The 27,538-nt window shown below is 43.4% G+C and overlaps 1 protein-coding gene across 1 annotated transcript in view; it reads right to left on the bottom strand.

Moving 5' to 3' along the window:
* The window catches only part of ADCY3 (adenylate cyclase 3), a 201,250-nt gene that overhangs the window by 48,274 nt on the left and 125,438 nt on the right, over positions 1 to 27,538 (bottom strand). The window contains exons 3-10 of the mRNA XM_089688163.1: positions 23,899 to 24,029; positions 21,300 to 21,411; positions 18,303 to 18,430; positions 15,471 to 15,629; positions 15,202 to 15,367; positions 9,625 to 9,744; positions 1,187 to 1,329; positions 470 to 631 (exon numbers count right to left, since the gene is read on the bottom strand). Coding sequence (XP_089544289.1) covers positions 470 to 631; positions 1,187 to 1,329; positions 9,625 to 9,744; positions 15,202 to 15,367; positions 15,471 to 15,629; positions 18,303 to 18,430; positions 21,300 to 21,411; positions 23,899 to 24,029 — 1,121 coding nt within the window. The remainder of the gene's footprint in view (positions 1 to 469; positions 632 to 1,186; positions 1,330 to 9,624; positions 9,745 to 15,201; positions 15,368 to 15,470; positions 15,630 to 18,302; positions 18,431 to 21,299; positions 21,412 to 23,898; positions 24,030 to 27,538) is intronic.

Here is a 27,538-nt window from a genome sequence, read left to right as displayed (position 1 = left end):
GAACAGGGATGATGGGAACCCTCATAATGGGCACAGCAGTTGAGCAGACACAGCAGCTCAGCACTGGGATAGTGGGAACCCTCATAATGGGCACAGCAGGTGAGCAGACCCGGGAGCTCAGCTCAGGGATAGTGGGAACCCTCATAAAGGGCACATCAGGTGAGCAGACCCGGGGAGCTCATCTCAGGGATGGTGGTTACCCTTCCTAATGAGCACAACAGGAGTGCAGACTAGGAAACTCAGTACAGGGATAGTGGGAACCCCTCATAATGGGCACAGCAGGTGCGCAAACAGTAACTCAGCGCAGGCATGGTGGAAAACAGGTGTGCAGACCCAGGAACCCATTGCGGAGATCTCACCAATACAGTCCCCATGAGAGGTGATACTGTCAAGGGGCTTAACTCTCCAGCATCGACCTAACCTTGAAATACCAGTGGAATGACCCCTGAAATCACCTCCACAGACTTACATGGGATCGATCAACATCTGAACAACAGCAGTAAAGAACAGAACCACGCAGGAACAGCTGAAGGCAGCCCCGCTCTGTTTCTCCTTCTCCACCGAGAAACGAGTCTCCATTTCCGGGTTGATGAACCTCATGGACAGGCGGTAGGTGTACTTCCCTTTCAAGCTGCAGACAAGAGAGACATCAAATCCCCATCAAGTCTTCAATATCACATCTATCAGGAATGTTCCTGGAGTGCTTAGTAAAAATACTCATCTAGGTTGGTGATTGGTATAAAATGATTATTAATTATGGACATCAAATACAACCAATATATTTCAGGAGGAAAAGCTTGGCTTTCTTAAATGGTTGAAATTTAAGCTGGGAACGTTTTTCAAAAAGGTCTGTTTTAGGGCAAAATTGTCACCATATCCTCCATACGGAGGTGGCTGTGGCCATCTGATGAAGATCAGCCCCACAATGTATTCGTGACATCTCTCCACCCATTTCATACTGCTTTGAGGTTCTGATTTAGGAACACTGGTTCAAGGACTAGAAGGTCCACTTTACGTATCTAGACAACACAATCTCCAAGTGAGGCCTTCTTGGATGAAGGCTTAGGCATGGTCTGGTTTACCAAGCAATGTATCAGATAAAGGGCGCCTAGGTGTGCCACGTCACTTAGGGAACTGCAATGGGTGCAAAGTCCAGCCTAGCCTATAATACAAGCCCATAACTCACACTTGCACGGTCTCTCTCTCCAGGAGGGCCTCATTCAGCAGCTTGTTCAGTTCTTGCTCGTTCTGTTGGGCGTCAATGACTCTCTCAGCCAGGTCTCGGAGACGGAGGCGTCTGCGGGGGTTGGGGAAGGATGGGTTCACCACCTGTGAACGGTACGACAGCACACATTGGATAGCTGTGCTAGTAAAGCAGAACTCTCTGTGTACAGGGGCGGACTGACAACTCATGGGGCCCCCGGGCAATAGGGGATCATGGGGCCCCTGTGTCCTTGCCCACACTCAAAGCACACCCAAAAAAGCCTATAAAAAAGGTACCAGGGGCATTTCATGGGGCCCCCTACTGGCCCCGGGCCCTCGGGCAGTGCCTGAGTTTCCAAATGGTCAGTCCGTCCCGTCTGTGCAATACATAAAATGAAAGCTTATTCATCATAATTATTGCCTACTTTGATTCTTAACTGTAAGGGTAGTGAGATTGTGGACACTTTTTACTGTTTTAGTATATGTATTGTGGATTCTTTACTGTAAGAGTGACCTATTATGGATTATTCTCTCTCTGTGCAATACTTAAGAATCAAAGAAGGTAATAATTATGATGAATACGCTTTTATTTTAAGTATTGCACAGAGAGAGAATAATCCATAATAAGTCACTCTTACAGTAAAGAATCCACAATATATATACTAAAACAGTAAAAAGTGTCCACAATCTCACTACCCTTACAGTTAAGAATCAAAGAAGGCAATAATTATGATGAATATGCTTTTATTTTAACTGTAAGGGTAATGAGATTGTGGACACTTTTTTTTTACTGTTTTAGTATATATATTGTGGATTCTTTACTGTAAGAGTGACCTATTATGGATTATTCTCTCTCTGTGCAATACTTAAAATAAAAGTGTATTTATCATAATTATTGCCTTCTTTGATTCTTAACTGTAAGGGTAGAGAGATTGTGGTCACTTTTTTTTTACTGTTTTAGTATATATATTGTGGATTCTTTACTGTAAGAGTGACCTATTATGGATTATTCTCTCTCTGTGCAATACTTAAAATAAAAGCATATTGCCTTCTTTGATTCTTAACTGTAAGGGCAGTGAGATTGTGGACACTTTTGTTTTACTGTTTTAGTATATATATTGTGGATTCTTTACTGTAAGAGTGACCTATTATGGATTATTCTCTCTCTGTGCAATACATAAAATGAAAGCGTATTCATCATAATTATTGCCTTCTTTGATTCTTAACTGTAAGGGTAGTGAGATTGTGGACACTTTTTACTGTTTTAGTATATATATTGTGGATTCTTTACTGTAAGAGTGACACATTAAGAATTATTTTATATAAGACTAGGCATACTGTGAACTATTTACTGTAAAAGTGAAATTTAGTGATTTACTGTAAGAGTGACTCATTGTGGATTCTTTTATATAAGAGTAGACACATTGCGGACTCTTTACTGTAAAAGTGACATTTTGAGGATTCTTTACTGTAAGAGTGACAATTTGTTTTTTCTTATTCTATAAGAGTAGGTGTATTGTGGATTCTTTACTGCAAGAGTGACCTATTATGGATTATTCTCTCTCTGTGCAATACATAAAATGAAAGCGTATTCATCAAAATTATTACCTTCTTTGATTCTTAACTGTAAGGGTAGTGAGATTGTGGACACTTTTTACTGTTTTAGTATATATATTGTGGATTCTTTACTGTAAGAGTGACATATTATGGATTATTCTCTCTCTGTGCAATACTTAAGAATCAAAGGAGGCAATAATTATGATGAATATGCTTTTATTTTAACTGTAAGGGTAGTGAGATTGTGGACACTTTTTTTTTACTGTTTTAGTATATATATTATGGATTCTTTACTGTAAGAGTGACCTATTATGGATTATTCTCTCTCTGTGCAATACATAAAATGAAAGCATATTCATCATAATTATTTCCTTCTTTGATTCTTAACTGTAAGGGTAGTGAGATTGTGGACACTTTTTTTACTGTTTTAGTATATATATTGTGGATTCTTTACTGTAAGAGTGACCTATTATGGATTATTCTCTCTCTGTGCAATACATAAAATGAAAGCGTATTCATCATAATTATTGCTTTCTTTGATTCTTAACTGTAAGGGTAGTGAGATTGTGGACACTTTTTTTACTGTTTTAGTATATATATTGTGGATTCTTTACTGTAAGAGTGATATATTATGGATTATTCTCTCTCTGTGCAATACATAAAATGAAAGCGTATTCATAATAATTACTGCCTACTTTGATTCTTAACTGTAAGGGTAGTGAGATTGTGGTCACTTTTGTTTTACTGTTTTAGTATATATATTGTGGATTCTTTACTGTAAGAGTGACCTATTATGGATTATTCTCTCTCTGTGCAATACATAAAATGAAAGCGTATTCATCATAATTATTGCCTTCTTTGATTCTTAACTGTAAGGGTAGTGAGATTGTGGACACTTTTTTCTGTTTTAGTATATATATTGTGGATTTGTTACTGTAAGAGTGACACATTAAGAATTATTTTATATAAGAGTAGGCATGGTGCAGATTCTTTACTGTAAAAGTTAAATTGTGTGCTTTCTTTACTGTAAGAGTGACTTATTGTGGATTATTTTATATAAGACTAGGCATACTGTGAACTATTTACTGTAAAAGTGAAATTTTGTGATTTACTGTAAGAGTGACTTATTGTGGATTCTTTTATATAAGAGTAGACACATTGCGGACTCTTTATTGTAAAAGTGACATTTTGAGGATTCTTTACTGTAAGAGTAACATTTTGTGTTTTCTTATTCTATAAGAGTAGGTGTATTGTGGATTCTTTACTGTAAGAGTGACATATTATGGATTATTCTCTCTCTGTGCAATACATAAAATGAAAGAGTATGCATCATAATTATTGCCTTCTTTGAATATTAACTGTAAGGGTAGTGAGATTTTTTTCTCTGTTTTTAGCATATATATTGTGGATTCTTTATTGTAAGAGTGACACATTATGGATTATTTTATATAAAAGTAGGCATAGCAAAGATTCTTTACTGTAAAAGTGAAGTTTTGTGGTTTCTTTACTGTCAGAGTGACGTTTTGTGGGTTTTTTTCTGTAGGAGTAGGTGTATTGTGGATTCTTTATTGTAAGAGTGACATATTATGGATTATTTTATATAAGAAGCATAAGGCAGATTCTTTACTGTAAAAGTGAAATGTTGTGGTTTCTTTACTATAAGAACGACTCATTGTGGAATCTTTTATATAAGACTAGGCATATAGCAAATTCTTTACTGTAAATTATACATTTTGTGAATTCTTTAAGAGTGACTCATTAGGGTTTATTTACTAAAGCTGGAGAGTGCAAAATCAGGCTCAGAGCATAGAAACCAATCAGCTTCCAGGTTTTATTGCCAAAGCTTAATTGAACAAGCTGAGGTTAGAAGCTGATTGGTTTCTATGCAGAAGGGAGTCTGATTTTACACTCTCCAGCTTTAGTAAATAAATCCCATTGTGGATTCTTTTATATAAGACAATGCATAATGCGGATTCTTAACTGTAAAAGTGAAATTTTGTGGTTTCTTTACTGTAAGAGTGACTAATTGTGGATTATTTTATATAAGATTAGGCATATTGTGGATTATTTACTGTAAAAGTGAAATTTAGTGGTTTCTTTACTATAAGAGTGACTAATTGTGGATTATTTTATATAAGATTAGGCATATTGCAGATTATTTACTGTAAAAGTGAAATTTAGTGGTTTCTTTACTATAAGAGTGACGTACTGTACATTCTTTTATATAAGACAAGGCATAATGCGGATTCTTAACTGGTATAGTGAAATTTTGTGATGTCTTTACTGTAAGAGTGACTTGTTTTGGGTTCCTTTATAAAAGACTAGGCATATTGCAAATTCTTTACTGCAAAAGTGACATTTTGTGGATTCTTTACTACAAGACTTAAGCTGGGCATACACTAATTAAAACTCAGCAGGTTCAGCATGGGCCAGCCCATTTCTGATTAGTGCATAGCAATCCCCACTCAACAGAAGTTGATCTATTGATCAACTTCTGTCAAAGGAGTATGATTGAAAATTGCCCTCAATCAGCATCTGCAGCCAATCATTCAGATAACATCCTTGCCGGAATTCAAACTGGGAGTCCCAGTGCTGCGACGTCACCATTTTCAGGGGGATTGGTTCTGATTATTGTGGCCTTGTCTCTGGTCAGTATGAAAATGCTGGATTATGCATGGGGTAGCATTGTGAGTTGTCCTGCAGAAGAGGACAAATCGGCCCTCAATGATGTGATGGAAGAGCACAGTGACCTACCACATAATAGCCCTATTATGAATACACAAGCTCTCTGACATTTTCTTTTGCAGGAAAAAAAAAAACATCCGCAGCTCATTGTAGCCTGGGAATAGTGTCTGATTATTTGAGTTTGTTACATCACCGCTCAATCCTACGATGTATACCGCATGGCAAGGTTCCGAAGAGAGGAACTGACTATAATATAGCTTTGGCTTTCTCCAGGAAAGAGTTCAATTCTTCCCACTTACTCACAGAGGGATGCAGCTCAATGATTTACAAACTCAGCTTGTTAACTTTAATGAGAAATTCTGAAGCCTGGGTGAAGCTGGAGCATTTTGTTGAGGTCAGTCATGCAGGTCGGGCTTGGTTTCTGTTGTTAGAGGAGGTGCTGTCTCACATACAGCACCAAGTAGGTTGCACTTCTTCCACTTATCCACAGAGGGATGAAGCTCAATGGTCTACGCCAGTGATCTCCAAACTGTGGCCCTTTGCCTCTAGAGAGCCCTTGGGACACTAATTCCTCCATCAATGATGAAACACCATTCCTCCCCACTGACACCATTAATGTGACACTCTTCCTCCCACTGACACCATAGATGGGGCACTCTTCCTCCTTCTAAGACCAATGATGGGGCATTATTCCACCAACTGACCCTGTTAATGGGACACTATTCCTCCTATTGCTACCAACTATGGGGCACTATTCCTCCCACTGATACCAACGATGGAACACTATTCCTCCCACTGATACCAATGATAGGACACTATTCCTCCCACTGACACCAATGATGGGACACTATTCCTCCCACTGATACCAATGATAGGACACTATTCCTCCCACTGATACCAATGATAGGACACTATTCCTCCCACTGACACCAATGATGGGGCACTATTCCTCCCACTGATACCAATGATGGGGCACTATTCCTCCCACTGATACCAATGATGGGGCACTATTCCTCCCACTGATACCAATGATGGGGCACTATTCCTCCCACTGATACCAATGATGGGGCACTATTCCTCCCACTGATACCAATGATGGGACACTATTCCTCCCACTGATACCAATGATGGGGCACTATTCCTCCCACTGATATCAATGATGGGGCACTATTCCTCCCACTGATACCAATGATGGGGCACTAGTCCTTCCACTGATACCAATGATGGGACACTATTCCTTCCACTGACACCAATGATGGGACACTAGTCCAGGGGTGGCCAACCTGCGGCTCTCCAGCTGCTGCAGGACTACAAGTTCCATCATGCCTCTGCAAGTCAGTAACTTCCCATCTTTGCAATGCCTCATGGGAAATGTAGTTCCACAACAGCTGGAGAGCCACAGGTTAGCCACCCCTGCACTATTCCTCCCACTGACACAAATGATGGGACACTATTCCTTCCACTGATACCAATGATGGGGCACTATTCCTCTAACTGACACCAATGACAGGGCACTATTCCTCTCACTTGTATCAATGATGGGACACTATTCCTTCCACTGATACCAATGATGGGGCACTATTCCTCCCACTGATACCAATGATGGGGCACTATTCCTCCCACTGACACCAATGATGGGACACTATTCCTCCCACTGATATTCCTTCCACTGATACCAATGATGGGACACTATTCCTTCCACTGATACCAATGATGGGACACTATTCCTTCCACTGATACCAATGATGGGGCACTATTCCTCCTGCTAAAAACCAACAATGGGGTACTATTCCTCCCACTGACAACGTCGATAGGGCACTATTCCTTCTGCTAAAACCAATGATGGGGCAGTGTTTACTCTCACTGATGACTGGACATTTAACAGCCCCCTAAAGCCTGAAGGACAGTAAAGTGGCCCTTTGTTTGAAAACGTTGGAGACCCGTGGTTTACACACTCCGCTTTAATAAGAATGGCTGAACATACAACCAAGTAGGTTGTACCTCTTCAGAATCATAGGCATTTTTCTGGTTACAGAAATGTTATTATTATTATTATACAGGATTTATATAACGCCAACAGTTTGCTCAGCGCTTTACAATATAAGGGAGACAATACAGCAACAATACAGTTCAATACAAGAGGAATAGGAAAGCCCTGCTCCTTGGAGCTTACAATTTAGGAGGGAGGGGCTAGTGGTACAAAAGGTAATAACTGTGGGGGATGGACTGGTTGGAAGAGTAGAAGATTCCTTTATTAGCTGAGGGCAGGATAGGCTTCCCTGAAGAAATAGGTTTTCAGAGATCGCCTAAAAGTGAGCAGAGTAGGCGATAGTCTGATAAATTGGGGTAGAGTTCCAGAGGCTGGGGGAAGCTCTGGAGAAGTCCTGGAGACGAGCATGGGAGGAGGAGACAAGGGCGCTAGAGAGTAGGAGGTCTTGCGAGGAGCGGAGAGTACGGTTTGGGTGATATTTAGAGACAAGATCGGTGATGTAATTTGGGGAAGAGTTATAAATGGCTTTATACGTTAAATGTTAAAGTGGAAAGGTATAAACTCGGCTTCCAGTGTCTCATCTGGGTCATTATCACCACTGCACAGACCGATTATAATAAGCCATGCTCTTTAGATCCCCCTATTGAGATTAATCTCATAATTGCTCATCATCAGTTGGATCACATATCAATAACAATCCTTGTTATCAATTGTTTACATCCCTGCACAATCTACTAGGAGTAACGCTCATCACCAACCATCCCAGATTAACATTGCAATGCTTGTTATAACTCTGTAATATTCCTAAATTAACATAAGCAATGCCTGTGTTATCATTCCTTATCGGTGCTCATTATCACCCTTATTGAAAGCACAGCTTGACTATCAGTCTGTGCAGGGGCTGACAGCTGGATTTCTTCAGCAATCCTAAGTATATTGGGAGGTTATGTGTCTTCTTGTGTGGTTGTATAACTGTGATGAGGACGTACAAACCTGGTATTTAACAGGCAGATCAAGGGACACACGTGGCCATTTGGTACATATTTTGTATTTCTTGGGCCTCAGAACATAGCAGTGGCAGGGGGAGAATTAATGCGTAAAGCAGTTGTAATGGCAGGGATCCCCAGCAGTCTTATGTAACAGTTACAGGTTTATGTCTCCTGGAGCATGTCTTCAGTCTTCAACAATACCTGTAGCATGTCCTTAGTCACTAACCATCTTCTGTAACATGTCCCCAATCTCTGACCATCTCCTGTAGTATGTATGCAAACCCTAACCATCTCCATTTATTTCTCCAGTATCTGACTATCTCCTGCATCATGTCCACAATATCTGACCATCTCCTGTAGTATGTACACAACCTCTGACCATCTCCTTTTTTAGTTCCTGATATCTGACCATCTCCTGTAGTATGTACACAACCTCTGACCATCTCCTTTTTTAGTTCCTGATATCTGACCATCTCCTGTAGTATGTACACAACCTCTGACCATCTCCTTTTTTTGTTCCTGATATCTGACCATCTCCTGTAGTATGTATGCAAACTCTAACCATCTCCATTTATTTCTCCAGTATCTATCTCCTGAATCATGTCCCCAATATCTGACCATCTCCTGTAGTATGTACACAACCCCTGACCACCTCCTTTTTTTGTTCCTGATATCTGACCATCTCCTGTAGTATGTACACAACCCCTGACCATCTCCTTTTTTTGTTCCTGATATCTGACCATCTCCTGTAGTATGTACACAACCCCTGACCATCTCCTTTTTTTGTTCCTGATATCTGACCATCTCCTGTAGTATGTACACAACCCCTGACCATCTCCTTTTTTTGTTCCTGATATCTGAGCATCTCCTGTAGTATGTACACAACCCCTGAGCATCTCCTTTTTTAGTTCCTGATATCTGACCATCTCCTGTAGTATGTATGCAAACCCTAACCATCTCCATTTATTTCTCTAGTATCTGACTATCTCCTGCATCATGTCCCCAATATCTGACCATCTCCTGTAGTATGTACACAACCTCTGACCATCTCCTTTCTTTGTTCCTGATATCTGACCATCTCCTGTAGTATGTACACAACCCCTGACCATCTCCTATCTTTGTTCCTGATATCTGATCATCTCCTGTAGCAGCTGTACAGATATGTGACTAGTAGCTATAGAGCTTTAGAGCAGAACTCACTCTGGTGTCCAGCTCCTCGTTGTCATCGGGTGTAGTACACGTCGTATGGATACTTCCATTACATTCTTTGGTGTTGATCAGCTGTGGGGAATTTCCATGTGATGATGCCAAGGACAGCTTCTAAACAAAGAAAAAAAGAAACAACGGGAAGGTATGTCACTGCAAATCCAATATGTATGTGATGTTGCTCTTGTTTATTATGATGCTGCAAAGCAAAACCAAATAAAGATAAAAACTTAAGGTATACTGTAAAAGGGGTAATCTCATGGGCTGATCTCCACCTATGCACTGCAGCACAGTATGAAAGGGTAAAGGTTCCTATATGGGCCCATTTACACCTAAGCATGTGAGTTACCATCCACTCTTCAATGCAACCAGAATCCAACCCAAAGCATTGCCCGCATCCTCCACCAAGTATTAAAGGGGACAGGCTCAATTGGTATTGGCAACAGTAAACCATGCTGGAAACAGGGACACCTAGGAACAAACAGGTTTGTCCTGCACTTTTATTCAGCAAGATAGCAAACAAATACCAGTTTCAATACAGGAGGGTTTTGTACAGCAAGTTCATGGCATTTTTTGTTATATTTTATCTAAAAGCAGAGGCCCTAGAAGATATATTGGTGGGTTTTGCAGTTTTTTTTATGTCACATGGTATTTGAGCAGCACTTTTTCAAATGCTATTTTTTGGGAAAAAATAAAATGTTTTAATTTTAATGCAAAAAAAACACAATACATAACCCAATTTTTTGTATAATACAAAAGATGACGTTACGCCAAGCAAATAGATACCAAACATGTCACGCTTTAAAACTGTGCACACCTGCGCAACGGAGACAAACGCTGTAAAGTTTACTATGTATAGGCGACACTTTAAAAACCTTTACAGGTTACCAATTTAGAATTGCAGAGGAGGTCTGGTCTAGAATTACTGACCATAATCTGACATTTGTTGTGATATCTCACATGTGTGGGAATAACGCATGCATTCGCCTTTGCATACAAGCACGGAGGCATTTTTTTTTTTTACACTGATACTTTAAAAAAAAAAAATTACTTTTGATCACTTTTATTGCTGTCACACAGAATGTAAACATCCCGGGTAACTAGGGTTGCCACCTCATCCCTTTAAAACCGAATACATATTAATTACACAGTTTCTGAGGCTAATTTAATGCAGATTAGGCACTAGGTGAGTTTAATTTCCACCTTAATCAACCGCAGAACCTGTGTAATTAATATGTGTTCGGTTTTAAAGGGATGAGGTGGAAACCCTACTTGTAACAGTAACAGGCCTGTGACAGGTATAAGGTCAAAAAGACCCCAAATCCCTCCTCTGCTCTTAAAAGCATTCAATCACACAAAGATCGGTGTGAATGAATGCTTTTATCTAAAACAAAATGGAGCTGATTGTTTCTGAGTAAACTGCAAGTGATGTCAGGTCATCACTTACGGTTTACTACTTGACGGAGCTGAATAAACCTGATCCGGTCTTCGTTCGCCTCCGTGACTAGCTGGCGGCAGCGCTGGCTGGTCAATTGGGACTCCTGGTGGGATGGCAAATCGCATTAAGAAGGAGGAAATGGGGGGGCATCCCCTCCCACTGCTCATGATAGCAATCAAGCAGCTAGTTAGCCGCTCCGATTGCTATTACAATAAAGCCGACTGTTGGCTGTAAATAATGATGCTTGCAGCTACAGGCACCAACCCGGTACAACCACTTGAAAACTGGTGACGTACCAGGTATATGACTGGTCGACAAGTGGATGTATACTATACTGTATATAGATGACACTCCTTAAGATCAGGGAAAACAAAGTTTGTCAGATATGAACGCCCCTCATAATGTGTATGTGAAAAACATAGGTGACACATATTGTCAGGAATGGACTTGCCAGTAATGGTGGGACTCACCTGCCTTGTGGGCTGCAGTACCAGGGCTGGCCAGCGGGTGCTCTCAGCAATCAGAGACTCAACCCTGCAGCCAGCCAAACACCTGAAGCTGATTATGCAGGTGTATTTAAGGGATGGCCAGACCTGCAGTCTGGGCCTTGGTGTGTGCTTTTCTATGGGACCCTGTTCCTGTTCCTGTCTGACTGATTCGTTGCTGACCCTGCCTGATCCGGACCTCTGCTGACTTCTCCTGTTTGATCCCTGGCTTGTGACCCCGACCATTTTCTGCCTGACCCCCTGTACCTACCTGCCCGTTAGTTGCTGTACCCGGCTCGTGACCTGACTACTCTCTGCCTGATCCTTCTGTTCCTACCTGCCCGATTGTTATTGACCCGGCCGGCCTGACTACGCTTGCACTGTATGTTTTGTTATCTGTGGGTGGTTTGGTTTGGTTCGTTTGCACTGTGTTATGTTTTAGTATTGCACTACGTTTATGTATTGTTAGTGTTAATAAATTATATTGTTTATAACATATCTGAAGCCTGCGTTTCCCTGCGTCAGTTCACATACCTCTGGTCATACCCAGGAGCCCTGACACATATACACCAATGCCAATCCTACCAGCCAGTTCCAAGAGTAAACGGCGGGATCCTAAGAATTTCCTATTTCTGCTACTAGCTAGGGAGAGGGTCCCTCCTCTGAATCACTCAGCAGTCTTTGTAATGTGATCTCTCCTTCCACTTCTTGGTTCTATTTCACAACAGAGCTGTTATTCTGCTTCCAGAAATCAGAAGCTATCTGCTGACTGTAAAATGCGGATGTGCAATCTACAGAAAAAATCGATAAAATATATACAAAAACATATATACCTTCTCTTTCATTCTAAAATGTTTAGTTATTTGTGTCTGGATAGTTTGAGATATTTAGTCCATTCAGAGTGGGGATTAAACCTGAACTCTAAGCAAACAGCAGAAGTAGTATATGAAGACTGTTTTACCTGCCAAAGGACTTGCATTTCTGTCCACCCATTTCTGAGATTCATACAGCTCTGCCACTCAGCATAGCCCTGTATAGCAGCAAAATTGATCTGATCTTTCTCTGATCATCCCCCCATCCTGTGACTAGACAGTAAGGTCTCACACAATCCGAGTGGGCGCTAAGCCTTGGTGCATGAGGCCTGGTGTTTTCCTGTTTGTGGAAGGCACAGGTGCACCATGCAGCCTTATTGCTAGAAGCCTGTAAAACTCTATAAGAGGCTGAAAGCTGCTGAGGTTTGACAGAGCACTGACTGGCACTAACCTTTAGGGCCGTATGCTCCCAAGGATGAATGCCCAGAACGCAGACTACTTGCATTCTGGGAGCATAGCACCAACATTCCCTGTGTGCAAGCCACCAGGCAAGCTGAAACCCTGCTGCAGCCGGTATGTGGATTCCCCTGTGCTGTCCACAGATCTACTTCCATCAGACACTAGAGTTGCGGTGGGCACAGTGCGCTCTCCTTCCCGCACTGTGCCCAACTGAGACAAAGAGCTCGCCCCTAGCCCCACTCCTGAAGCGGACACAGCATGTTGCCAAGGCCACCTCATCAGCTTCCTGGGAAGGACAAACATCTGCAATGTGAATCCTTGAATTCTGGTGTGTTTCACCTTGCTGTACCATATTGCTGCCCTGTGAACCTCTTCACCTTGCTGTACAATATTGCTGCTCTGTGGACTTTTTCTCCTTACTGTAACATATTGCTGCCCTGTGAACCTCTTCACCTTGCTGTACCATATTGCTGCTCTGTGGACTTTTCACCTTGCTGTACCATATTGCTGCCCTGAGCACTTTTTCTGCTTGCTGTACCATGTTGCTGCCCTGTGAACTTTTTGACCTTGCTGTACCATATTGCTGCCCTGTGGCCTTTTCTGCTTTCTGTACCATATCGCTGCCCTGTGGCCTTTTCTGCTTTCTGTACCATATCGCTGCCCTGTGGACTTTTTCACCTTGTTGTACCATGTTGCAGCCCTGTGAACTTTTTCACCTTGCTGTACCATATTTCTGCCTTGCAGACTTTCTCCCTAGCTGTACCATATCGCTGCCCTGTGAACTTTTTCTCCTTGCTGTACCATATAGCTGCCCTGTGGACTTTTTTTCCTTACTGTACGATGTTGCTTCCCTGTGAACTTTTTCACCTTGCTGTACCATGTTGCTGCCCTGTGCATTTTTTCTGCTTGCTGAACCATGTTGCTGCCCTGTAAACTTTTTCACCTTGCTGTACCATATCGCTGCCCTGTGGACTTTTTTCACCTTGCTGTACAATGTTGCTGTCCTGTGGACTTTTCTCCTTGCTGTATGATGTTGTTGCCCTGTGAACTTTTCACCTTGCTGTACCATATTACTGTCCTGTAAAATTTTCACCTTGATGTATCATGTTGCTACCCTGAGAACTTTTTCACCTTGCTGTACGATATTGCTGCCCTGTGAAATTTTCACCTTACTGTACGATATTGCTGCCCTGTGAAATTTTCACCTTGCTGTACCATATTGCTGCCCTGTGAACCTTTCCACCTTGCTGTATCATGTTGCTGCCCTGTGAAATTTTCACCTTACTGTACGATATTGCTGCCCTGTGAAATTTTCACCTTGCTGTACTATATTGCTGCCCTGTGAACCTTTCCACCTTGCTGTATCATGTTGCTGCCCTGTGAAATTTTCACCTTGCTGAACCATGTTGCTGCCCTGTGGATGTTTTCACCTTGCTGTACCAGATTTCTGCCTGTGGACCTTTCTCACTTGCTGTACCATATTACTGCCCTGTGAACTTTTCTCCTTGCTGTACCATATCGCTGCCCTGTGAACTTTTTCACCTTGCTGTACCATATTTCTGCCCTGTAGACTTTTCTCCCTTCCTGTACTATCTTGCTGCCCTGTGAACCTTTTCACCTTGCTGTACCATATTTCCGTCCTGTGGACTTTTTTCACTTGCTGTACCATATTGCTGCCCTGTGAACTTTTCTCCTTGCTGTGCCATATTACTGTCATTGGAACTCTTCTTCTTGCTATGCCCATCCTCCCTCCCTGGATCTTGGACTTACCCCAGCTGTCTAGTGCTGTTGTCCTGGACCTACACATGGCTGGGTCATACGTACCACTAAATTGTGACCTTGCTGTGTGCCTCCCTGGTCCTCCTGGATTTCTACTAGACCCGCCTCTTGCTGCACCCTCCGCACATATCAAAGTTCCCCCATAAACCTGGTGCTGCTCAAATGTTTTTAATACAAAAAATACCACATTTTAACCACTAGATGGTGCTTAGTGCCATAAGAAAATTCTACATTACTTAGTGCCATCTACTGGCCAAATGCGATAATTTCCTATTTCAAATCAATGGAAAAGGTTGACCAGCATAGGAAATAGCCTAATAACATTTGTTTTTAGCCCCCATTCACACAGAATGAATGTATATGCACGCTCATTGTCCAAATTACTCTGCAAATATTTTTATAAATACGCCCTTATTCTTGTCAGGATTAATTAGTACAGGGAACGGGGTTACCATTACCCGTATAAAAGGAGGACTGTGCTTGATTACAAACAATCAGGCTGCTACAAAGCTGTATGGTGATTCAGGACAAGCCTGAGTGCCTCCATAGGCAACAGCTACCATAGGAAAGGCTTGTTGGTAATATCTTTCACACTCACCACTCCATTGATGCCATTCTTATTGACTGGCTGCTTTGGTACGATGACCAGGTAAGTGACAATACCCTTTTCTCTCAGGTAGTCACACCTCGTGCTCCCTTCACCCGGCTCCACTTCAAACTCCCCCTTCAGGCAGTTAAAGGTGCTCTGTGAGATGTGCACACGCCTGTGGGAATTTGGGAAGGAAATACATCAGCGCAAGCAACCAAATTATTGGTTGTATCTGGATATATAATCCATATACAACAGATGGCAGATGGTTTACGTACCCAGGAATGCCGCCGGCCTCCATCTTGTTAGCCAGGGTGACATCTGTAGACCACACATCGTACTGCCAACGCTTCTGGCCGAGGACCCCTCCGATGACGGTACCCGTGTGAACACCCACACGCATGTCCACGTCTGTTTTGGTCTTTTCTCTGACATATCTGATGGATGAAGAAAGTCTTAAGCTGGCTATACACTAGTAGAATTTCATTTAATTTTTAACAACTGCTTGTCCTGATTTTTCTCTGTCACAGTTCAGTAACACTTCCAGGTCTTGTCTCCCCCCCCCCCAGCTCGTGAATGGAGAAGGAAAGGAGAAGAACAGTGAAGAACTGTATTGGATGTGAGCACGCCAAGGGTCAGCCCACAAGTCAGAGTGTAGGGGTGTACAGTAGAGCGCTGACATTGGGATTAGATAAGTAAAAGTGCTTTTTTCAGTAACCTAGGCACAGGGGCGTACTGACAACTCATGGGGCCCCCAGGCAATAGGGGATCATGGGGCCCCTGTGTCCTTGGCCAAACTCAAAAAAGCCTATGAAAAAGGTACCAGGGGCATCTCATGGGGCCCCCTACTGACCCCGGGCCCACGGGCAGTGCCTGAGTTTCCAAATGGTCAGTCCACCCCTGCCTAGGCATACAAGAGCAGTTAAGGGATGATTTTTGTTTTCCACGAAGGTAGGCTGTACTAATGACTACAGAACTGTATGATTTGTATCTTTTATATCTGCCTGGAGTTCCACTATAAATATTTTATTCTTACAGGTAAATATGATGTATCACAGTATTAATATTGTGCAATCCTCTATTCAGATAGAGCTTGTCTCCTTTTGACATCATTAGCCCATTGTTTGCAGGATTCCAATGAGTCATCAGAGAAATAACTCCCTTATAAGGCTCTGGGCTCTGCTGGAAGTTTCAATCACACAAATGGAGCTGTAAAGCAAGCTGCTCTGATATCTCTTTAGCTAACCCAGGGGTCTTCAAATCTTTTAGTACAATGGCCACATTTTGGATATTAAAATTATTTGTAGACCAAAAAAAATTAAAAAATCAGTTTTCAGAGTCCCCCACTACATCCAGGAGTGACCATCAGACTCTAACCTTATATCTAGGAATGCTTATCAGAGCCCCTGTATACATGCAGGAGTGATCATAAAACATACAGGAGTGCCCTTACACCTAGGTGTGCTCTTCAGAGTCCTCCCTTACATCTAAGAGTGCTCACAGACTCCTCACTTACATCGTGCAGTGCCCATCAGAGTCCCTCTTTACATCAGGCAGTGCCATCAGAGTCCCTCCTTATATCCAGGAGTGCCCAGCAGAGTCCCTCCTTACATGCAGGAGTGCCCCACAGAATCCCTCCTTACATCCAGGAGTGCCCAGTAGAGTCCCTCCTTACATCCAGGAGTGCCCCGCAGAATCCCTCCTTACATCTAGGGGTGCCCATCAGAGTCCCTCCTTATATCTAGGGGTGCCCATCAGAGTCCCTCCTTATATCTAGGAGTGCCCATCAGAATCCCTCCTTACATCTAGGGGTGCCCATCAGAGTCCCTCCTTACATCCAGGAGCGCCCAGCAGAGTCCCTCCTTACATCCAGGAGTGCCCAGCAGAGTCCCTCCTTACATCCAGGAGTGCCCATTAGAGTCCCTCCTTACGTCCAGGAGTGCCCATTAGAGTCCCTCCTTACGTCCAGGAGTGCCCATTAGAGTCCCTCCTTACATTCAGAAGTGCCCATCAGAGTTCCTCCTTAAATTGAGGAGTGCCCATCAGAGTCCCTCCTTACATTCAAGAGTGCCCAGCTGAGTCCCTCCTTATACTCAGGAGTGCCCAGCTGAGTCCCTCCTTATACTCAGGAGTGCCCAATCAGAGTCCCTCCACAAATCCAGGAGTGCCCATCAGGGGGACTGGTGGAGGTTCATGGCTGGCTGGCAGTGGATGTGCCAGACTTCATATTACAATACACAAATCACTGCCAGCCAGCCAAGGTAATTTCACAGACAGTTGCTGTGGGCCAAATAAAATCTTGTAGCGGGCCAGATATGGGCCAAAGGCCGTAGCTTGAAGACCCCTGAACTAACCCATAGTGACCTGGAAGTCCTTTGTCATATGTGTTTAAATGTTTATTTGCATAAAAAAAAAAAATATTGGATAAAAAAGTTTAACAACATCAGTATAAAACGTAAAAACCTGAAGTATATCTAAAATTAAAACTTTCATTTGGTTTTGGATTGTGTATGGAAAGATCATAACCCTTTTCAGCTTAATACCTGCAGATTCTGTCAGAAATCTAATAAGCTGATACCCCCCCCCCACCCCATATGTTAAGAAGATGAGGAGAGGAGGCTGTGCTCTGTAGTCCTAACACAGTTTCTGTCCTAAGGTGACAACGCTGTTCCTCCATAGATACAGCACACTGTGTAAGTGTTGTCACCATAGGACAGTAAGTGTGTTACTGGCAGGATCACCAAATGAAAGGTGGAAAAAAGGAAAAGAAAAAAAAAAGAAAACAAATGCAACCATCACATCTAAAAACTGCATTTAGATACTCTATAAGAAAGCAGTTCCATAACCCAGAGGAGGCTGTGTTCTGTAGTCCTAACACAGTTTCTGTCCCAGGGTGACAACGCTGCTCCTCCATAGATACAATACACTGTGTAAGTGTTGTCACCGTAGGACAGGAAGAGTGTTACTGGCAGGATCACCAAATGAAAGGGGGGAGAAAAGAAAAAGGAAAAAAACAACAAAAAACAAATGCAACCATCACATCTAAAAACTGCATTTAGATACACTATAAGAAAGCAGTTCCATAACCTACAAAATGTTACAGTACTTACGATATGGCATCTACCATGGCCAGACCCATCATGATGGAGCAGTAGGCGTGATCTTCTCTGTAATCAGGGAGGCCACAGATGCAGTAATAACAGTCACCTAGGATCTTAATCCTTAACTGGTGATATTTCTACAAGAGAAAACAAGGTCTGATATTATAGTTTTAGTATTGTGTATGTCTGTGCACAAGAGGACCCAACCAGAGGTGAGAAACAAACAAATCCATCTGTGGTTTCTTGTGGGTCAGGAGATGGGAGGCATGTCAGGTGAATACGATCTACACATCTACACATCAATTTGCCAAATAATATGATAAATCCCTGTAGAAATAGTGGAACTGGAAGCCAGGAAAACAATTTTAGAACCTTCTGGTTTAACAAACAGGAAATCCATCTGCCTAAAATTATCAGTTGCCAAAAGGTAAACCCCAACGGCCTTCACTGCATCCAGTTTTGGAAATGTACATAGTGCAGTAGTCAGATGTATGTAAAGTACATAGTGTAGGGTCATGTAACATACATAGTACAGGGGTAAGGTTTGGATAACGTACATAGTGCAGGGGTCAAAGTTGGGTAACATACATAGTGCAGGGCTAGGGTTATATAACATACATAGTGCAGGGTTAGGGTTATATAACATACATAGTGCAGGGGTCAAAGTTGGGTAACATACATAGTGCAGGGCTAGGGTTATATAACATACATAGTACAGGGGTCAGGGTTGGGTAACATACATAGTGCAGGGGTCAAAGTTGGGTAACATACATAGCGCAGGGTTAGGGTTATATAACATACATAGTACAGGGGTCAGGGTTGGGTAACATATACAGTGCAGGGGTTAGGGTTGGGTAACATATACAGTGCAGGGGTTAGGGTTGGGTAACATATACAGTGCAGGGCTAGGGTTATATAACATACATAGTACAGGGGTCAGGGTTGGGTAACATATATAGTGCAGGGATTAGGGTTGGGTAACATATATAGTGCAGGGGTCAGGGTTAAATAACATACATAGTACAGGGGTCAGGGTTGGGTAACATATATAGTGCAGGGTTAGGGTTGGGTAACGTACATAGTGCAGGGCTAGGGTTATGTAACATACATAGTACAGGGGTCAGGGTTGGGTAACATATATAGTGCAGGGTTAGGGTTGGGTAACGTACATAGTGAAGGGCTAGGGTTATGTAACATACATAGTACAGGGGTCAGGGTTGGGTAACATATATAGTGCAGGGGTCAGGGTTGGGTAGCATAAATGTGTAGGGGTCAGGGTTAGGTAACGTAAATAGTTCAAGGGTCAGGGTTGGGTAACGTAAATAATTCAAGGGTCAGGGATGCGTAATGTACATAGTGCAGGAGTCAGATGTATGTAACGTACATAGAGCAGGGGTCAGAGTTGGGTAACAAACATAGTGCAGGGGTCAAGGTTATGTATTGAACATAGAAGGAAAACTCTTACGCTCAGATATATTGGTGCTCTGGCTCTGTGTGTCCTCCCAACACAAGCACAACTTGAAAATGAAGATATGAAGAGCTGGCTACTCGTCTTCCTGAATAATTCGCTTTATTGTAACGAGTAAGATGTACAGTTAAAATTATTTATTCGTTTCAGCAATAAGCATTAGTCACAGCCAAGGCTTATTGCCGAAGCGCGTAAACCATTTTATCTGTACATCATGCTCGTTACAATAAAGCTACTTATTCGAGAAGACAAGTAGCCAGCTCTTCAAATCTTCATTTTCATGTAGGGGTCAGGGTCATGTAAGGTACATAGTGTAGGGGTCAGGGTAATGTAAAGGTACATAGTGTAGGGGTCAGAGTTATGTAATGTACATAGGGTAGGGGTCAGGGTTGTATAATGTACATAGTGTAGGGGTCAGGGTTGTATAATGTACATAGTGTAGGGGTCAGGGTAATGTAATGTACATAGTTTAGGAGTCAGGGTCATGTAAGGTACATAGTCTAGGGGTCAGGGTCATGTAAGGTACATAGGGTAGGGCTCAGGGTTGTGTAATGTACATAGTGTAGGGGTTAGGGTTGTGTAATGTACAAAGTGTAGGGGTCAGGGTTATGTAATTTACATAGGGTAGGGGTCAGGGTCATGTAAGGTACATAATGTAGGGGTGAGGGTTATGTAAGGTACATAGTGTAGGGGTCAGGGTTATGTAAGGTACATAGTGTAGGGGTCAGAGTTATGTAATGTACATAGGGTAGGGGTCAGGGTTGTGTAATGTACATAGTGTAGGTTTCAGGGTTATGTAATGTATAAAGTGTAGGGGTCAGGGTTATGTAATGTACATAGTTTAGGAGTCAGGGTCATGTAAGGTACATAGTCTAGGGGTCAGGGTCATATAAGGTACATAGGGTAGGGCTCAGGGTTGTGTAATGTACATAGTGTAGGGGTTAGGGTTGTGTAATGTACAAAGTGTAGGGGTCAGGGTTATGTAATGAACATAGTTTGGGGGTCAGGGTTATGTAGGGTACATAGTGTAGGGTTCAGAGTTATGTAATGTAAACAGGGTAGGGGTCAGGGTCATGTAAGGTACATAGTGTAGGGATCAGGGTTATGTAATGTAGGGGTCAGAGTTATGTAATGTACATAGGGTAGGGATCAGAGTTTTATAATGTACATAGGGTAGGGGTCAGGGTTGGGAAATGTACATAGTGCAGGGGTCAGGTGTGTAATGTACAGATTGTGGTGGCCAGGAGTGGTTAATGCACAGGTCAGGTGTATGTAATGCACATAGTTTAAGGGTCAGAAGTAAATACAACCTAGCGCACCGCACCCCCTGTGATTCTCTTCAACACCACCCTCTTGTATACAACACAGCAGTGAATACGACATCTTGTTTGCACACTCCTATCACCACTCATTGATGAAAGATACCAGCACTAGCAAACCAGATCTTTTCCTTTCCTTTGCTATGAAGTTTTTAGCTGCAAAGATGATGTCACTTATCTAAAAGCAAGAAGAGCTACATGGACTGCGTGTTCACTTACCGCTGCAAGCTTGTCAAAGCGGGCAAAGAGCTCATTTAACAGTTTAACCAGCTCCTGGGCGCTGCAGTATGAGGACAGCTGGGTGAAGCCCACAATGTCTGCAAAGAGTATGCTGCGGGGAGACAGAGATAAGGACAGGGTTTACTTGTTCTGGAGAACATAGATGGCACAGACATTAAATACTGGTTTCCTGATAGAATCGGCATTAACTGGTGCTGATGACGGTTGCAGTCCTGTTACATTTTTTTTCTTTGCTCCTGCTGTCCCTGGGGATCTGTACAGGGAAACCTCATGGGCTCTGTATGCTTACATATAAAACCTGGAAAAGCTGTGGGCCTACGTCTTCTGCATTCTTAAATAAAGAATTCTTGGATGTGCACAAGGGCATGCTCCTAGCTCACAATGGGTCTGCGGGGTTGATCCAAGGGGCTTGCTAATGGGATGATGGTGTTACCATTCAAATAACTATAGGCTGTAACCTGCCTTCCTTCCATCCTCCTCAGAGCATTTCTTAGATACATCCTCCCAGATATCAGGGTGAAGGTCTGCGCTCTGTGCAAATGACGGTTTTAGGCCTGTAAGCCGATGAATCATTTAATCTTCTCAGAAGGAGCACAGTGGTTGTGAATAAACCCTATAACGTGTGTCTACGCTTATCTCCTATGATGGTCAGCTCCATCTAGTGCTCGTGATGTGATATTTTCCTGAAAAACTTCAATTTGGACAATACGGCATTATGGCCACTAGATGGAGCTGACGATCAAAGGAAATAAACAGACACATTACCAGGATTATTCGCAACAACTGAGGCATTCGGATAGCGAGTTTTTCTTTAATAAATACGCTTAGTCTCATTTAGACATATTACAACACCCTATTTAATTGTTATTAGGTTTGGTTTATGCTAGTGACAGAGCTTGCCACTCCTCTAAAAAGCGAACTGCAGTGGATCGCTTTTCAGGGACGTTTGACAGGTGATGAGGAGGAAATAGGTAACTTGCTCGCTACCTGTTTTAACTCAGCAAATGGTGCACCACAATCACATGGATTGCAGCTGCAGGTCAGTTGCAGTGCAGTCTCATTCACTGTACCGTTTGGTACTTTGAATTAAAGCACTGCAACATGTGTACACCCCGTCTGGCATCCGCATGGTTTTACCACCCCGCCCCAAAACTCCAACTGCAAGTGAGACCAATAAGATCCCACTTCCTGGTATCACAAGTATGGCATCATCCTTCTGGGAAGATAATCAGATTTAGTTCGTATTATGTCCTATATAGAGTTAAAGGCACAGTCTACCTTCTGCACAAAACGTAGCAAATGTCCCAACATTAATAAAATTAAAAAATGTGCATTTATTACATTTCTGCATTGAAGTCTGCAGAGCATTTCAACAGTGATCAATATGTTGTGGGTGCAATTTGCAGGCTCCTGCCTACCTGGTCCGTATGGAGGTAGGGACGTTCTGTTTTGGGGATGGATGAAGTAATGAATGGACTACAAGTGCAGTGATGCCACCTCCCTGCTTGCCAGCATCAGTGCGTCAGGGGTGCAGTGCTCAGGCTCCTCTGTTGTTTACCCCCACAAACTAGGGCTGATGGCCTTAGTGAGGATTACGATTGTGCGGTAACCCAAAGCAACCAATCAGATCCCTCACTCAGGCCATCAGCCCTAGTCTGTATACATGAGAGTGTGCAACCACTCTCATATATCCTGTATACAGACTAGAGCTGATGGCCTGAGTGAGGGACCTGATTGGTCGCTATGGGTTACCGCACACTCTCATGCATCCTGTATACAGACTATAGCTGATGGCCTGAGTGAGGGATCTGATTGGTTGCTATGGGTTAATGCACACTCATGTATCCTGTATACCAATTAGAGCTGATGGCCTGAGTGAGGGACCTGACTGGTTGCTATGCGTTATTGCACACTCTCATGTATCCTGTATACCAACTTGGGCTGATGGCCTGAGTGAGGGACCTGATTGGTCGCTATGGGTTAATGCACACTCATGTATCCTGTAAACAGACTAGAGCTGATGGCGGCCTGAGTGAGGGATCTGATTGGTTGCTATGGGTTACCACACACTCTCATGGATCCTGTATACAGACTATAGCTGATGGCCTGAGTGAGGGATCTGATTGGTTGCTATGGGTTAATGCACACTCATGTATCCTGTATACCAATTAGAGCTGATGGCCTGAGTGAGGGACCTGACTGGTTGCTATGCGTTATTGCACACTCTCATGTATCCTGTATACCAACTAGGGCTGATGGCCTGAGTGAGGGATCCGATTGGTTGCTATGGGTTAATGCACACGCTCATGTATCCTGTATACAGACTAGGGCTGATGGCCTTAGTGACTGATCCAATTGTGCAGTAACCCATAGCAACCAATCAGATCCCTCACTCAGGCCATCAGCCCTAGTCTGTATACAGGATACATAAGAGGGTGCAACCACTCTCATATATTCTGTATACAGACTAGGGCTGATCGCCTGAGTGAGGGATCCGATTGGTTGCTATGGGTTACTGCACACTCTCATGTATCCTGACTAGGCCCAACAGCCTGAGTGATGCCTGGCTGCGGCCTACCTGACGTTTTCATGGCGGTACATGTACATGGTGTTGAACTGCTGAAGCTCCTTCTGCTTCTGGTCCTTCTTCATGTCATTGAGCATCTCGTCGGCGATGTGTTTGGGCAGGATGGAGAGGAGGAGTCTCTCCTGGAAAACATAAACAGGATAGCCATGGTTAGAGCGAGACGTTCTTCTGTTCTAGGAAATTCTAGCACGTGGCGTGACGGATGACTTCTCCGGCCCTCGAGAGCAACCAGACTGTACAAACAGTGCCAGAGAAATCACAATGAGTCACAACCGGCCTAATACAAGGCTGTCCATCCTTCATCCTTCTGCTCCACAACACGCGGATGACGGATGGAGGCACACGGTGCACCAGGCTTAAAGGGTGGGTTCACCTTTACCAAAAACACTGCCTATGCTGATAAAAGGCGTCTATAGAAAAAAAACAAACTGTGTCGTTCTGATTAAAGTTGAATAATGCCCTTGAGATAGGTGTTTATGTACCTCCTGAAGCCTGACTGGAATACTCCCAGGACGTTGCTAGGATGTTGCTAAGTGAGGCCTAGTCATTAATGCTCACCTCTGCCATTACAGGAATGCGTGCTCAAATTCTGAGCTCAGAGAGAGTAGAGAAAGCGCATGTGAGGAGGTTTGAATCAGAGAGAGAGCTCACTCCTGTGATGGAGGAGGTGAGCAGTAAAAACTAGGCCTCACTTAGCAACGTCCTAGGAGTATTCCAGTCAGGCTTCGGGAGGTATGTAAATGGCCTCCACCCATAGAAAGGACATTATTCATCTTTATTCAGAGCTGCACAGTTTATTTTTTATCTACAGACATCCCTTATCAGCAACTGGTTTGCAGTTGTGCAAATTGCACAGCTCACAAAAAACACCCATCCCTTTTGTAGGTGTGCGGCAGTGCCATTAATTGCACCTCCCATACACCTTGTTAAAGTGTGACATGATGCATGGTAACAAAGTACTATGCGCTCTGGTGCAGCGCCATTTAAGAAAAAAAAAAGGGCCATGCACTTCTTTGGCGTGATTTAGATGCCGTATGCAGCCCTTTCCAATGGATGGCCTGCCGCTACTGCAACGCATGTGTGCCGCCCCATCACACAAATGTGAAGTTACACTTAGAGATGACAGATTTACGTAAATCCTGGTACCTGTGCTGTTCTTGTCTGCGTTCACAAATGTCTGACACAGATCTGCCCCCTCCTGCAGCCTCACAATATGGCAGGCTGATCACTGGGCTCTGTAGGCCTTGTTCACACGGGGTGTGTGAATCCATGCCCTGTGTAACGGCCGTGTATTTACCAGCACGGAGAAGCACAAGAGGTACACGCATCTCCGCGCAGGCAGTGCCATTGTTGTCAATTGGGCTGTGCCCACGCGGATGTCAGAGCGGGAGTGGCGGCTGTGTCCATCCAATTGACAGCAAAGCCACTGCCAACACGTGGATGCACGTAGCACCTGTGAACCCTCATGCAGGTAAACACAGCTGTTACCTATGGCACAAACTCGTATACCTCATGTGAAGGAGGCCTTAGAGCAGTGGTTCTCAACCTTCCTAATGCCGCGACCCTTTAATACAGTTCCTCATGTTGTGGTGACCCCCAACCATAAAATTATTTTCGTTGCTAACTGTAATTTTGCTATTATTATGAATCGTAATGTAAATATCTGATATGCAGTATGTATTGTCATTGTTACAAATTGAACATAATTAAAGCATAGTGATTAATCACAAAAACAATATGCAATTATATATTGGGAAATATTTTTATTACCCCCATAAAAATACATCTGCCCCCAATAATGATGATTACCCCACCCCCCTCTATAATGACCTATCACCCCCATAAAATTACATCTGCCCCCAATAATGATTACCCCACCCCCTCTATAATGACCTTTCACCCCCATAAAAATGCATCTGCCCCCAATGATGATGATTACCCACCCCCCTTTATAATAACCTATCACCCCCATAAAAATACATCTGCCCCCAATAATGATGATGACCCCACCCCCTCTATAATGACCTATCACCCCCATAAAAATGCATCTGCCCCCAATGATGATGATTAATTTAATACAGTTCCTCATATTCTGGTGACCCCCAACCATAAAATTATTTACCCAGTAATTATAATTCATGAGTGTCGTTTTACCTCCAATACTGCTGCTTTCAACACAGTAGCTGCTTTTAACAGAGTAGCTGCTTTCAACACAGCAGCTGCTTTCTACACAGTAGCTGCTCTTTACACATCAGAAATATGTGTTTTCCGATGGTCTTAGGGGACCCCTGTGAAAGGGTCGTTCGACCCCCAAAGGGGTCGCGACCCACAGGTTGAGAACCACTGCCTTAGAGTTTATTGATCAACGTAGGCCAGGGGCGGACTGACCATTTGGAAACTCGGGCACTGCCCGAGGTCAGTAGGGGACCCCATGAGATGCCCCTGGTACCTTTTTCAAAGGCTTTTTTGAGTTTGGGCAAGGACACACGGGCCCCATGATCCCCTATTGCCCGGGGGCCCCATGAGTTGTCAGTCCGCCCCTGACGTAGGCTCAACACAAGAGCACACAGAAAACAAATATTTTCCATGTGTCCCATCTGCACCATAATGAGGCGTTGAGGCGCGTTGCATAACAATGTAGCATGGGACGCAACACTGCTGTACGTATAATTGAGTGAAATGCCACGTTGTACCATTTCAATAAAATTACAAAAAAAAAAAGAAAAAATGTGAACAAAGCAATGCGTTGTAACAATGCATCACATCACCCTTCACAATGTGCGATAGTGTTTTATGGTCTGTAACACGTGCGGGCGGAGTTTTTTTTTTTTCTTCTCTTCCATAAACTGTAACATGGCAGAAATGTGTTCATTCTGACTAGTAAAGTAAATGAAGTGCCCTTTTTAGGATTCCTTGCACTTGCAGCCATCTAGGAGCAGCATATCCCTCCCAGCGCGCCCAGCAATATCCAGCCCTAGTGCAGGCAGCTAGTCAAAGTCCATGGCAGGCTGCGGGTGAATGGGGCTGAGAGCTATACTGAATGGTACCACATGTCTGAAGCTCTGGACCTTCATCCCTGAAAGCATAGGGCCCTAAACATGAGTACCACTCGGTACAGCATTCAGCCCCGACCAGCCGAAACCTGCCATAGACGTTCACAGGCTGCCTGCCGGGGGTGCTAGATGCTGCACCCGTCTCTCCTGGGCGCAGACAGACCTTTTTCATAGGATTCACAGGAAGAATTAACACGATTCTGCCTGTAACTCCAAATCGCAGCAAAAAGCGCAACACGTGTTTGGGTGCAAATGACACCCCAAATGGGATGCAATTTTGCCACAATTGTCATGCAATAAAATGCGCAAGAAAAATCATGCCTGGCTCAAGGCTGATATTTGGTCCCTGAACTTCTTTGGCGCAACAAACACACATAGGATAGCCCCTTCAATCGATGACACTTTTACAAACAGGAACCTGCGTTCCCACTACAAGATATGTGAATGAGGCCTAAAACGCCAGGAGGGATGCACAGCTCCTAGATGGCACTGTGTGCAGGAAGCCTACACAGTAAGCAGAGCATGCCCATGAGCAAATATGGCCGCCCTGTGTATACGTGTAGTGGCAAACTACATGT

This window comes from Staurois parvus, unplaced genomic scaffold (genome assembly GCF_062004578.1).
Source record: "Staurois parvus isolate SC_StPar_1 unplaced genomic scaffold, SC_StPar_1.0 ptg000448l, whole genome shotgun sequence".
NCBI classification, from domain to species: domain Eukaryota; kingdom Metazoa; phylum Chordata; class Amphibia; order Anura; family Ranidae; genus Staurois; species Staurois parvus.
Note: the sequence above shows the minus strand (reverse complement) of the source record. Positions and strands in the feature narration are given on the sequence as shown.